At 38.9% G+C, this 15,273-nt stretch overlaps 1 protein-coding gene across 1 annotated transcript in view; it reads left to right on the top strand.

Moving 5' to 3' along the window:
* LOC133082956 (ELKS/Rab6-interacting/CAST family member 1-like) overlaps positions 1-15,273 on the top strand; it is a gene marked incomplete at its 3' end in the record, with an annotated part of 87,552 nt that overhangs the window by 15,745 nt on the left and 56,534 nt on the right. The window contains 3 exon segments of the mRNA XM_061179626.1: positions 7,910-8,065; positions 12,404-12,544; positions 12,547-12,573. Of these exon segments, the coding sequence (XP_061035609.1) occupies positions 7,910-8,065; positions 12,404-12,544; positions 12,547-12,573 (324 nt within the window).

Here is a 15,273-nt window from a genome sequence, read left to right on the forward strand (position 1 = left end):
TATGATCCTTTTAATGTGTTGTTGGATTCTGTTTGCTAGTATTTTGTTGAGGATTTTTGCATCTATATTCATCAGTGATATTGGTCTGTAATTTTCTTTTTTTGTAGTGTCTTTGTCTGGTTTTGGTATCAGGGTGATGGTGGCCTCATAGAATGAGTTTGGGAGTGTTCCTTCCTCTGCAATTTTTTGGAAGAGTTTGAGAAGGATAGGTGTTAGCTCTTCTCTAAATGTTTGATAGAATTCACCTGTGAAGCCATCTGGTCCTGGACTTTTGTTTGTTGGAAGATTTTTAATCACAGTTTCAATTTCATTACTTGTGATTGGTCTGTTCATATTTTCTGCTTCTTCCTGGTTCAGTCTTGGAAGGTTATACCTTTCTAAGAATTTGTCCATTTCTTCCAGGTTGTCCATTTTATTGGCATAAAGTTGCTTGTAGTAGTCTCTTAGGATGCTTTGTATTTCTGCGGTGTCTGTTGTAACTTCTCCTTTTTCATTTCTGATTTTATTGATTTGAGTCCTCTCCCTCTTTTTCTTGATGAGTCTGGCTAATGGCTTATCAATTTTGTTTATCTTCTCAAAGAACCAGCTTTTAGTTTTATTGATCTTTGCTATTGTTTTCTTTGTTTCTATTTCATTTATTTCCGCTCTGATCTTTATGATTTCTTTCCTTCTGCTAACTTTGGGTTTTGTTTGTTCTTCTTTCTCTAGTTTCTTTAGGTGTAAGGTTAGATTGTTTACTTGAGATTTTTCTTGTTTCTTTAGGTAGGCTTGTATAGCTATAAACTTCCCTCTTAGAACTGCTTTTGCAGCATCCCATAGGTTTTGGGTTGTCGTGTTTTCATTGTCATTTGTCTCTAGGTATTTTTTGATTTCCTCTTTGATTTCTTCAGTAATCTCTTGGTTATTTAGTAACGTATTGTTTAGCCTCCATGTGTTTGTGTTTTTTACGCTTTTTCCCCTGTAATTCATTTCTAATCTCATAGCGTTGTGGTCAGAAAAGATGCTTGATATGATTTCAATTTTCTTAAATTTACTGAGGCTTGATTTGTGACCCAAGATGTGATCTATCCTGGAGAATGTTCCGTGCGCACTTGAGAAGAATGTGTAATCTGCTGTTTTTGGATGGAATGTCCTATAAATATCAATTAAATCTATCTGGTCTATTGTGTCATTTAAAGCTTCTGTTTCCTTATTTATTTTCATTTTGGATGATCTGTCCATTGGTGTAAGTGAGGTGTTAAAGTCCCCCACTATTATTGTGTTACTATCAATTTCCTCTTTTATAGCTGTTAGCAATTGCCTTATGTAATGAGGTGCTCCATTATCGATATGTATGTTCCTATGACCATTTTCTTAATTGTTTTGGGTTTGTTTTTGTAGGTCCTTTTCTTCTCTTGTGTTTCCCACTTAGAGAAGTTCCTTTAACATTTGTTGTAGAGCTGGTTTGGTGGTGCTGAATTCTCTTCACTTTTGCTTGTCTGTAAAGCTTTTGATTTCTCCATCAAATCTAAATGAGATCCTTGCCGGTTAGAGTAATCTTGGTTGTAGGTTCTTCCCTTTCATCACTTTAAGTATGTCATGCCACTCCCTTCTGGCTTGTAGAGTTTCTGCTGAGAAATCAGCTGTTAACCTTATGGGAGTTCCCTTGTATGTTATTTGTCGTTTTTCCCTTGCTGCTTTCAATAATTTTTCTTTGTCTTTAATTTTTGCCACTTTGATTACTGTGTGTCTCGGCGTGCTTCTCCTTGGGTTTATCCTGTATGGGACTCTCTGCGCTTCCTGGACTTGGGTGGCTATTTCCTTTCCCATGTTAGGGAAGTTTTCGACTATAATCTCTTCAAATATTTTCTCTGGTCCTTTCTCTCTCTCTTCTCCTTCTGGGACCCCTATAATGCGAATGTTGTTGTGTTTAATGTTGTCCCAGAGGTCTCTTAGGCTGTCGTCATTTCTTTTCATTCTTTTTTCTTTAGTGTGTTCCGCAGCAGTGAATTCCACCATTCTGTCTTCCAGGTCACTTATCCGTTCTTCTGCCTCAGTTATTCTACTATTGATTCCTTCTAGTGTAGTTTTCATTTCAGTTATTGTATTGGTCATCTCTGTTTGTTTGTTCTTTAATTCTTCTAGGTCTTTGTTAATCATTTCTTGCATCTTCTCAATCTTTGCCTCCATTCTTATTCCAAGGTCCTGGATCATCTTCACTATCATTATTCTGAATTCTTTTTCTGGAAGGTTGCCTATCTCCACTTCATTTAGTTGTTTTTCTGGGGTTTTATCTTGTTCCTTCATCTGGTATGTAGCCCTCTGCCTTTTCATCTTGTCTATCTTTCTGTAAATGTGGTTTCTGTTCCACAGGCTGCAGGACTGTAGTTTTTCTTGCTTCTGCTGTCTGCCCTCTGGTGGTTGAGGCTATCTAAGAGGCTTGATGGGAGGCTCTGGAGGTGGGTAGAGCTGACTGTTGCTGTGGCGGTCAGAGCTCTGTAAAACTTTAATCCACTTGACTGTTGCTGGGTGGGGCTGGGTTCCCTCCCTGTTGGTTGTTTTGCCTGAGGCAACCCAACACTGGAGCCTACCCGGGCTCTTTGGTGGGGCTAATGGCAGACTCTGGGAGGGCTCACGCCAAGGAGTACTTCCCAGAACCTCCGCTGCCAGTGTCCTTGTCCCCACGGTGAAACAGAGCCAGCCCCCGCCTCTGCAGGAGACCCCCCAACACTAGCAGTTATGTCTGGTTCAGTCTCCCCCAGGGTCACTGCTCCTTCCCCTGGGTCCCGATGCACACACTATTTTGTGTACGCCCTCCAAGAGTGGGTTCTCTGTTTCCCCCAGTCCTGTTGAAGTCCTGCAATCAATTCCCACTAGGCTTCAAAGTCTGATTCTCTATGAATTCCTCCTCCTGTTGCCAGACCCCCAGGTTGGGAAGCCTGACGTGGGGCTCAGAACTTTCACTCCAGTGGGTGGACTTCTGTGGTATAAGTGCTCGCCAGTCTGTGAGTCACCCACCCAGCAGTTATGGGATTTGATTTTGCTGTGATTGCGCCCCTCCTACCGTCTCACTGTGGCTTCTCCTCTGTCCTTGGACGTGGGGTATCCTCCTTGGTGAAGTCCAGTGTCTTCCTGTCGATGATTGTCCAGCAGCCAGTTGTGATTCTGGTGCTCTCGCAAGAGGGAGTGAGAGCACATCCTTCTACTCCGCCATCTTGGTTAATCCCCTATCTTATTTTTCGTTTCTGTCTGAGAGTGCTGACACTGAAGAATACACTGACCGCTAGCGCGGTTTGGCGCTGTTGTCCAGAGGCACGAGCGCTTTTGCCTGTCCTTTATACCTTTAGTGCACGTGTTAACACAGTGGAAAAGGCACATAAAGTCATAGTATTATTATGAAAATAGTTTTGACTTCTCAAAAGGGCTAGGAGGCACCCCCAGGTTTTCACGGACTATACTTTGAAAACTTCTGCTTTAAGTTACTGAGTAGTTAGAAATCTTTAGGCTGAACGTTATGGTGATTGGTGACTAAGCACTTGCCTTCTGTGTTAAATTCCCTGGATTCAAAACCTGGCTTTATTTAACCAGTTGTATGACATAGAACAAGTAACCTAACCTCTCCATACCTTAATTTCTTTATTGATAAATGGTGATAACAATAGTACCTATCCCATGGGTTCTTTTGTGGTTTAAATTAGTTAAAACAAGTAAAACACTTTAAACAGGACCTGGCACACAGTAAACATTCAGTCAGTGTTAGCTGCTATGCTATTATTCTTTTTATTAACAACATATTCCTTCTTGCAAGAGCTAGAAGACTCTTACAGATAGGGACCCCTCCCTCTCCCCCTCCTTCCCTCTCTGTCTCTTTTTTTAACTTCTTTGTATCCCCTAAAAAATTTGACACGGTGTTTTGCATCATGTGCCTTCATTTAATATTTGTTGATGTGACAAGAATCTTTAGTTTTTGGTATATAAATAGTTTTATGTAAATAGATGCTTCTCAAGTACAGTTATCAGAATGGTTCTCTTAATTTAGCTGATTTCCTCTTAAAACTTTGTTTTTATTGTTGTATACATCTTTATTCTCACTGGGGAAAGGGTTTACCAAACAAATACCAAATTAGTGGATTCTGGGTTCTTTATAGTTAGACAATTCATAGTCTTGAACATAATCTTGTAAACAGCCTCTAGAAAGGTGTAATTACATATTCACATTTCCCACAAGTTTATTTGTACATGTTATTTCCTGATCCCTGTTGGAACCTAAAAACACACGAGTGTACCTGTGTTCACAGAATTATTTTGCTTGCCTTTTGATGGCACAGGGCAGTGTACTGGTTTTAACTGGCAATAGATCTATTTTAAGTTGTGTTAACCTCCAGCCATTCTGCTAAGAAGCAAGAGACTGAGATTCTGGTGGCCCAGTGGGGTCAGGTGGATGTTATGTTGAAACTGCAGATGAAATAGCTGAGATGCTGAGAGTGTGGCATGAGCTTGAGAGGATCATGAAGACCTAGACTGGTCTTTGGGGGAAATGGGAAAGGAGGTGATGGTGGACTATAAAAGAGCCCAGCTGTCTTCAAGGTGACGTAATATTCTTTTCTCTCTCCTCCTCCTCTCCCTCCTCCTTTCTCCCACTTTCTTCCCTCTGCTTCCTTCTCCCTTCTCTAACTTCTTCTTTTCCCTTTAGCAGTGGAGGAGCAGGGAGGATACTGGACTGCTCTAGGGTTAGAGTTTTGCTGGGTAGATATGGCAGAATTACTGGGATGCAAGTGAATTGAGGGTGGAGGTGAAGGAGTAGTTGGGATGATGAGTCCAGGAATGTAGCCTGGATAGGAAGGAAGAGAATTCAGAATGGATGGACAGGTTGGGAGAAAATGTAGAAGTTAGGGAGGTGGAGGACTCTGTGAGATACAAGAGCAGCAGTTAATGTGAGTGAAGGTGTGTCAGGCCTGGGAGGAGAGGCCTGGGTGATGTGGTCTTGTAAACTGGATAGCTAAAATGGACCGGAGGATGAGGGCATTGGCATTACGGATGTCAAGGAATTCGGACATTGAAATCCTAGGATTATGGCAAGAGTGGCATTGGAAGGAGAGATCTATTGGCAGCCGGGTGCTGAAGACTTCTTCAGTGGGCGGGGGTGACGGGGAAGCCCCTAGATGGCAGCCGTGCGGAGGGAGAGTGAAGAGGAGTGTGAGCTTTAAATGGGAGCAGCATGGAGGAACCTGGAGGATGCCCACACTTCTCCCTGCCACTCTGTGATGCTGGTGGATTAGTGAACTTCAATGGAGAGCGTTCGGGGAAATTATATCCTTTGGGAAAGCCTGGGTTTACTTAGAGCAGGGAGACAACTTTTGAAAAAAAGTTGAGCATTTGGGAAATTTAACAAGGAAAAGAGGATTTCAGTGGACTCAGTGGGGTTGGTTGATTAATGATGGGAGACCCAGGGCTGGGGAAGTATAGAGTAGTAAGATGATAAAGAATTTATTTATTTAGTTATTATACATTCTAGGAGTAAGAAACCTCCTTGGAAAGGGCTGTCCTCAAATAAACCCAGCCTGAGTACTGGTCGGTGCTACAACTAGTCCAACATATCAGGCGTTAATTTTCTGGCCTCATCCCAGAAAGTAGCCTGGCAGGTTCTTTTTCTGCCTCATGGCTTTCAGAGCTGCAGTTATGGTCCCTTTTTAGGTGCAGATTTTATGGTGCATGATTTGATAGTGAGTGTCTGATTTGGTCAAGAGCTGCCTCTCTGTCTGTGTTGGGATTTTCAGATAGTGCATTTGAAGCCGTTTATTTATTTATTCTTCATGGGCCGGGATAGTTTTAAACGAGTAAATCAAAATCCTGGTTTAGGTTTAGAGTGTCTCTGATTGTGTTAATTTAATATGTTTAATTTTGAACCAAATGTAAATTTCATTTGAATAGATTTGTAAAAGAAAATTTTCGTTGTGTTATTTTTAAAGGTAATGCAATGCAAGTCAGAGGAGTACAGCCCTCGCCTCTCCCCCGAACCTAAAAATAGCTAGCTGTAAGTGTCTCATGATAAATCCTTTAACTCTTATCGGCATACTCTCAGATAACAAGGAAAGTCAGTCAAGACAGGCTTGAGGTAAAGTGAAAAGAGGAAGTCAGTCTTAAAATTTCTTCCTAAAGGAATGGTTTCTCTAAAATTCCAAATAAAATAAAGCTATACTGAATTTATGCTCTTCAAGGTCTTTACTTCTTAGGTGAATAAGCATATGCAACTATAGATGTAAAAGTATCTATTCTTTGTAGGAGTTTTTCTGTAATTGATGACATCTAAAGTAATCTGGGGATAAACTAGATACCGTGACAGACAAAACCAAGAAAATGAGTATAGACGGATGTTGTACTAGGAGGTGATATTCGTGGTGATGCTGATTTACAAGGACAGTGACATTTCTTTTTAGAAATCATTATGAGATATTTGAAATGCATGGTGAAATATAGCGAATAAGTAAGATTACTAATGCAGTAAGTAGCCTCCCCTTATCTGCAGGGGATAGGTTCCACGACCCTCAGTGGATGCCTGAAACCACAGATGGTACCAAACCCTATATATACTATGTTTTTTCCTATACATACCTATGATTAATTTTATAAATTAGGCACAGTGTGTAAGGGATTAACAACAGTAATTAATAGTAAAATAGAACAGTTATAACAGTATGCTGTAATGGAAGTTATGTGAATAGGTCTCATTCTCTCTCTCTCTCTCTCAGTATCTTACTGCAAAAATCTAATGCCTTCTTCATCTAAACTAAGCACTTGTCATGCACTGTAGCCGTAACTTTTGCAGTTTGAGGTGCAACAGCAAAACTAGCACGAATTTCTTTTTCCTTCATCCCAATTTCACTGCTGGAAGATTCGTTCTGACTGTAGATCTTAGCAACCTCAGCATATGATTTTTTGTCTTAGTGAGAACTTCCACCTCTTCACTTAAAAGAAGCACCTTACGGCTTCTCTTTGTCAAATCTGAATTGCCAGCATACTACTCTTGTGCTTTGGGGACGGTATTAAATAAAATACTGTCACATAAAAATGGTCACTTGAACACAAGCACTGTGATGCCAGGACTGTCCATCTGATAACCGAGATGGCTGCTGTGAGTGACTAACGGGCGGGGGGTACACTGGACAAAGGGATGATTCACGTTCCGGTGGGACAGAATGGGGTGGTGTGAGATTTCATCATGTTGATTGGAACAGCGGTGCACAGTTTAAAACTTCTGAATTGTTTTTTTTCTGGAATTTTCCATTTGATATTTTCTGACCGCAGTTGACCTCAGGTAACTGAAACCACAGAAAGCAGAACCACGGAAAGTAAAACTGTGGAAAAGGCGGGACCGCTGTGTGATAAAGTGTAACTGTTAACGTAATTATTCATCCCATTGTTTTTCTGCAGTGGGAGGTTATCAGATCTTTATTGTAGATACGGTTATACGCATTATTGTGTAAATCTTTGAAACCTTCTTACTCTTTTCCCCACTCTTTTGGGGGCAGAAATAAGCCTTTTAAGGGGGTCAAGTAAAACGATAAAATATTATAGCTAGAAAAGGTTTTACTGTTAATATTACAGATGTTTTCACTAGAAGTTTGTTGACCATAAAGTACTTAGAAACTTTAACTAGTTTTCCATTGCTTCTACTTCTTTAGTTAATGCTCTCAACTTTAATCAAAAGGGTGCAGAGGAAAGGATAGAGGAAAAATCATACTATAGATCTCAGTCCTCCTCCTCTCCACCATATGGCCATGAAGGATATATTTTAGAAGCAAGGCACCAGTTGCAATATTTCTACATATTTGTTTATCTTTATTAAATTTCACATCTGTAAAGACAGGCTTGTGCAACCTCTCTGACTTTCTTCGAATACTTTAATGTCTAAATCTTCCTTTGTCCTCAGGATTCAAAAATTTCCTCTATGGGGCGTGGGCTCCGAGACTTGGAAGAGGAGATTCAGATGCTGAAATCGAACGGGGCTTTGAGTACTGAAGAACGAGAGGAAGAAATGAGGCAAATGGAGGTTTATCGGAGCCAGTCTACATTTATGAAAAACAAGGTAATGGTGTGTGATACTGTAATTTTTAAATGGGGTTTGAAAAATTGATGCATGTTGCTACTTCTTTAGTGATGATGGACCTCACGCTGTTTTATCAGGCTTCAGGGAAGAATACTTGTACCGTAATTCTTTCAGATAGAACTTTCCCAGAATTAAAGTCAGAATTACTGATGTTGTCTAGTTATTTCAAATTTCACTTAAAAGAAAATTACTTGTATGAGGCTAAGTGTGTATTATCACAGTTTAACATTTCATGTCTACCAGTACTTCTGAGGCGATTAGTAGGATTACATCCAGATGAGTTTTTCTCACTATATGAAACATCGCGTTCTCTATGTCTTGTGAACAAATTTAGAAGTCAAATTCAGCCTAAGAGACTGAATCCACCTCCCCTTTTTTTTCCTGAAATGGCTTAAATAAAATCGTGTTTTCCCTTCAAACACAGTTCCCTAAAGGAAAGCCCTTTGCGCTCTCCCTTGGAGAAGACCCATGTGTATCAGGTTTATTGTTTCCCACGTGCACTTGGGGTGTATGTACAGTAGGATAGGCATCGCTGAGACATATCAGTCTGTATTATAACCTCAGTCACAGTATTCCTTCTTTAGAGCCAAAGGCATTTATTTTGATCCTATAAACTATTTTAGGCAAATTGGAGGATTTAGTTTATTACAGTTATCAGTTTATCAGGTCTGTGGTGTTTTAAAGATCATAATTTCAATTATAAAATATTAGCTAGAAAATAAGTGTTCCTCCCCCTCCCCCTGCCCCCCATATCCCAATTGTGTTAGTTCCCTAATTCCTCAGAAGTGAAAACTGTTCCTTTAATGATACAGTTTCTGGCTTCTTTCTGTGATACCCATACCTGCATATAAGTCAGTAGAATATTCCTCTGTTACTTTAAGAATCTGTTATCAATGACTACGGCCAATTTCATGTAACTTTTAGAACTTAAAAATTCACATATCCAACTTTCTGTTAGTTTTGATTTATCATTCTAACTTGAGAACAAAATAAAATATCATCTCTGCTTCCCATTTGCTGATTAGCACATTTCAGTCCATTACCCTGTGAAAATAGTGAGCCCATCTAGGGTCCTTTGAAGAGGAAATTAGGGGAACAGATTTGATTGTGTTATATGAGTTATTGTTATTTCCAGTTACTGCTCTGGCTCAAAAGCAGATAATAAGAAGACCTAAGTTGACACATGAGTGAAAAAGAATAACAATGTCGTGACAGGTAGAGCAACTGAAGGAGGAGCTAAATTCGAAAGAGGCTCAAGGGGAGGAGCTGAAAAAGAGAGCGGCTGGTCTTCAGGCTGAGGTCTTTGCCGAAAGATTTACCCTTTGCGTGCAGTGATCCCACAGTGGGACCCTGCTGCTCTGGCTCTGGGTGCTCACACTTTCACTCTGTGGTCGGCAGCTTTGCCCGGGACTAGCACTAACCAGCCTGCTCTGCTCTTTAACTGACTCCTGTTCACCGGTTTGACCCACGTGCCACCCTGTGTGCAGCGAGCCCTCATGTGCTCTGGAAGCCCTGTCCCTGGTTTTTTATTGTTGCTTTGTCACTGTGTGGATGGTGCTTCAAAGCTGTTTTTTCTCGACTCCTTTCCTGTTAACCAGAAACTTGTTGATTTCTGTGAATGGTCTCTTTCTCTTCTTAGGTACAAAGAATGTGCAGATGTTCTAGGTCCATCACCCAGGGTTTATTTGAATCTGATTTCTTGAGTGAAGTGCTTTACCTTCATATGTAGACATCATCTTTAAGTCCCCGATAGGTGATTTTGCAACAAATTTTACTTTCTTTGGAACAGATGTGTAGAAGTGATTAGCTTATTTAGTTATCTAGTCAGTTAGAAGTAGCATGAAACTTAAAGTCTCTAAATCTATTCAGTAGCTCAATCATCTGTCTAGAGAACTTGAAATTCCATTTCAAACTGTGATAAAATGATTATAATAAAATAGCTAACACTTGAGTACTTATTATAAGCATTTTATAACCTACTAAGGTAGGTATATTCTCAACCCAATTTATGGATAAGGAAGCTGAGGTAACACAGTGGTGCTCAGGAAGCACAGTTAGTAAGAGGCAGAGTTTGATTTTTACACAAGCCATTTGGTTCCAGAACCTGTGCTGGTAAGCTCTGCACTCCACTGCCCTATACTAGGCTGTGCACACATTTGTCTCACAAGTGTCAGGAAAAAAACTGCTTCTGAAAATTACGGTAGGATAAGACTGGAATGCAGCATTAAAAGAAAAAAAAAAAACCACTTGTGCTAATTTAGTGTGTTTGCTATTTATGGACCACTTTATAGTATAGATAGAAAAGTGAGATATTTTGTCTAAAAGGGTCCAATTTGGTTTGTTGTAACCATGTATTGTCTAGAGGAGAAGTTGATCTATAACTTCTTTTTCCTCAGGTAGTATTATTAATTTCTTTTTGTGTCGAACAACAGGCTAAACATTCTATACATTTTTTTGGTTTAATCTGTACGCAATACAGTGGCACTGGTTTGCTTTCTCCATCTTACTGATTAGGAAACCAAGGCTTAGAGATGTAGTTACCCAAGAAGACACACTCGTTCGTTCTCACATGGGATTGACTGCAAAAGCCTTATGCTCCTAACTTTTAAGGAAAATTTGTGCTTCTAAACTCTTCTATTTAGGATATTTTCTTCTTTTTCTCAGTCTTTATGGTCAGTATAGCATTATTTGAGGATTATTTAGTAATGCAGATGATGAGGAAACTGAGATTTTATATTTATTTTTGATCACATGGTCTAGAGGTAGCTGGAAATTTGAGTAATCTTTAAGCCATAGTTCTTTAGCTGATGAGGTGAGAATATTTTGAATGTTTCTCCTGACTATTCATTCATACCACAAGTGCGTTTTTAGTGCATTCTGTTTGTTAGGGGTGGGATGTTGGTAAAGGGATGTCATGAAAGATGCTACACCATTACAGTATGTGGCAGCTCCTGGGTACGTATCTGTGTTACAGGATGGAAGTAGCTGCTGTTTACAGCTATCTTCCACTGATGTCCTTAGCAGCTGCGAGTATTTTGCATACAGTGAGCACACAGAAATGTTTGTTGAATGAATGAATATTATATTTGTAAGTAGAGATTTCATGCATATGAGAAAAATGCTTGTCTTCCTGATGAAACAGAACAGTAAATTATAAGTTTATTTTTAGTCCTCCTTAAAAGTAATTTTAATTACAGTAAAATTTATTTCATACTTTCTCATGGGAAATTGTTCTCAAAAACTTTGTCCCTTATGCCTAAGATTATTACATTCAAAATACTTTAGATACATTCAACTTTTTAAAAAGTATTTTTTGTTTCATCAGTGATACTGAGATTACTGACTTCTTGTCAAATTTATACTTCCAAGAGTCTATATTTTAGTGCATAGCTACCTTGCTTAGGCAGTAGATACAATGTAAAAACAGATATGATTTCTGTTAATTTGGCTTACATTTAGAATAAAAGAGTAAAAATTCTTAGAAACACGGTAGAAATGTAAAGGAGATGTTTGATGTTAAATGTTTTCTAAGTTAAGATGAGAAAAATTTATGGGGGAGTGAGTGGCACCTGTTGATTTATGGATTACTGTGTCAGAGTAATTCAAATTTGATTACACATGTAGATTCTTAGAGAATGAGATTTTATGCGTTCTTTATTTAGGTTATATACTTTTATCCATTTAGTTGATATGACATGTTGTAGGTAATATAACTTTGTAGGTGGAATCTTTCTTTTAGGACAGTACCCCTAACTCCTCAAAGTTATATAATTTTTAGAAAGCACATGTTTATAATGCCTTTTAACACTAAAGTGGCTTTTTAAGAAAGACTTTATGTACACTTTCATTTGAGAATTAAAAAAAAAAATGAAAAAATAAATGTGCAGCTTTTGAGTTTAAATAGCAATAGTAGGAAGTTTCTTTTTTCTTTCTGTATTCCATCTACACTAATCCTGCTGTATGATTTGAAGTTTCTTATGACTTAATAAGATGAAAACTGCTTTAGTCGTGTTCAGATGCTTACTGCTGTCTCATAGTCATCTAAGTGAATTGGGATTTTTCTTCTTCCATTCCTTTTCTAGTGGATTTCAAAAGTTTAGGGGAGACAATAAATGAAAACTGGAAATTTTGCTATTAGTTGAATAAGCTTTGTTTTTTGGGGGGGGTGGTCAGCTAAGATTAGATGGTGCAAAAAGATGAATTGTGTCCTGTCATAAAGTTAATGCTGTATATCTTGACGTGGATCTGTCAAAGATCCAGATCAGAGGTGGTGGTTTTGTTTCTTTTTTCCTTACACTGCTTTTTCTTCTTCTCTAGATTGGTCAGGTGAAGCAGGAGCTGTCCAGAAAGGACACAGAACTACTAGCCCTACAGACAAAGCTAGAAACACTCACCAACCAGTTCTCAGACAGCAAGCAACACATTGAAGTGCTGAAGGAGTCCTTGACTGCTAAGGAGCCTCGAGGGCTGCCATCCTGCAGACCGAGGTAAAAGGAGTTGTGGGATTTGCACGGAGCCCATTCCTTGGCACCTTTTCTTGTGTATTACCTGTGCACTTCTTGTTGTGTTGAGATACAGGAGCTATGAGTAATGTTATGATGGATTCTTTAGCGATGTGGTCAGTTATAGTACTAAACTATAACCATCTTGTTTCTATTGTTCTTGTATCTAACAAATTAAACCGGTGCAGTTAATATATGTTTTTGATACTTCAGACTTTGACTAAGTCTGTGCTTCTAAGTAGACTTTAAACTAATGTTATGAAATGAAACGATAGTTGTAAAAGCATTTGTTTTCACCCGTGGTAAATCTTTCAGTCATGAATGGGAGTGAGCTTGGTCAGCCTGTGTTGGGTTATTAAGTGTCCTTAATTTTTGGTATTACGAATAGCTTTAAGTAGGCAAACTGTGGAATCTAGAAATGTTTGCGATAAATCTTGTTTTGAACTGCAGATTATTAGACACGTGCCTTCATGGCCTGTTTGAAAATAAAGTTAGAATTTTTAGAAATATTAGAAGATTATCTAGTCTGCCAGCCTTGATTAGAGGTAGGAACACACTAAATAATTCCAGGCAGATGAGAATCTCTCATATTTGCAATGAGAAGGAATTGATGATGCTATTTGGATTTACTGTCTTAAGGAAAATATTTTCTAAAGATCTCAATGAAATAGAGAATTTAGGTAGGAATAGGTAAGCAGTTCTGCTGTATAGAAGAAAAATAAAGCGTATAGTATGGATTAATTTTTTCTTTTCTTTTAAAGAACAAGATAATAGATAAATAAAGGCATAGTGTAATGAAGAAAGGAATGGGTAGTAAAAAGAATGCATAAAAACATCTTAGACCCAGAAGTTCAGAATCTTCAAGCGAGGAGGAATGGGAAAATGATCAAAATGTTTCATGTAGTATTTTATTTTTTTACAGTTTGGGACTTTGTTGAAAATGAGAGATTTGGATGATGTATTTATAATTTTCCTTACAACTTATACTTTTTCTATTTTGATCACGTTTCATTTTATCATGATACCTCAGAGGGATATTTTGGGGTAAATAAGGCTCTGGCTCTGGAGTCACAGTTACTGAGTGTGACCTTCAGTTTTACCACTTGCTACCAGGTGCAGGGTCCTGGGCACATTACTTAAGTTCATTGTGCCTCGTTTTACACCTGTAAGATGAAGAGGAGTTCCTGCCTCATTAGGTTGTTAGCATTAAACTAATTTATTCACTCCTAGTGCCTGACACATAGTAAGGTCTTTGTCTGTCAGTTATTGGCATCATTCTAATTCTTGTAATACTATCAGCTAATATATGTAAACTGTTAAAACGGTAAGAGAACATTGTTGCTTTTCTTTTCAGTGGCATAAATTTTATGTAGAAGGTCTGCTATTTAACATTTTTATCAAGCTAAATTAAGGTTTATTCAGGGAATTGCAAATATAGAATTATCTGAAAAATGTTACCTGCAAATTTATTAATTTGTGGCTTTATTAGAGATTTTCACATCAGTGCCTGGTATGAATGCAGTACTACAAAAGGGTCAGAAGAGGGCGCCAGCGTTTTGGAGCTGAGCCTGTTGCCAAGTGCTGCTGTGATAGTTTTGGATGGAGGTGGCAGGTGTGGGAACCAGGGAACCAGGCAGTTGGTTAATGATCATGCAAACACTTAAAAGCTTGTCACAGTCTAATAGATGACTTCTTCCCCTTGGCAACCCATCCTTCTCTTTGTACCCCCTCTGAAATAGTGTTCTTATTAGCTAGGTCTCACACAGATGGGCTTGTGATTGGTTTCTTGTACCATAGAGAACAAAGACTGTATTTGTGGTCATTCTTGGATGGTTTTTATATTTGTTTTTAGGACTAACTGAGTTTCAGCAATTACCTCTGTAGGTTATTAGGACAACTGCTCAAATATAAGGGTCTCATTCTAAAAGATAACAGTAGAAAAGCTAACTTCCTTTTGAATTTGGGGTGATTATATGAATGTTATATGCCTGTTTATCAGGATTTGCTATTTTTTCTTAAATTACTCTGGTGACACTTGACAAGGCTCACTTTTTCCAAAGCAGCTTTCTCCTGTTGGATCCCATAAAAGACAGTTTGAACCAGCTCTTTGAAAGTTCTCACCTATTTCTATAATTGCTATCTTTCTGTTCCTATAATTGCTCTTTTTTAAAAATATAAATTTATTTATTTATTTTTGGCTGCATTAGGTCTTCGTTGCTGTGCGCGGGCTTTGTCTAGTTGCAGCGAGCAAGGGCTACTCTTTGTTGTGGTGCACAGGCTTCTCACTGCGGTGGCTTCTCTTGTTGCAGAGCACAGGCTCTAGGCTTGCAGGCTTCAGTAGTTGTGGTACGCGGGCTCATTAGTTGTGGCTCGCAGGCTCTAGAGTTTAGGCTCAGTAGTTGTGGCACACGGGCTTAGTTGCTCCGCGGCATGTGGGATCTTCCCAGACCAGGGCTCGATCCTGTGTCCCCTGCATTGGCAGGAGGATTCTTAACCACTGCGCCACCAGGGAGGCCCCCTATAATTGCTCTTTATTGATCTCATCCTCCTCTCTGAAGCTACCCTAGACTTTCATCCAGCTCTCAAATCACAAAATTAAGCACATATGAAAAAGAACATGGATTCAGGAGTTTTTTGTTTTTTGTTTTTAATTTTAAAATTCTTGAAGGAAAAACGGGATGTGGG

This window comes from Eubalaena glacialis, unplaced genomic scaffold (assembly GCF_028564815.1).
Source record: "Eubalaena glacialis isolate mEubGla1 unplaced genomic scaffold, mEubGla1.1.hap2.+ XY H_1, whole genome shotgun sequence".
NCBI classification, from domain to species: domain Eukaryota; kingdom Metazoa; phylum Chordata; class Mammalia; order Artiodactyla; family Balaenidae; genus Eubalaena; species Eubalaena glacialis.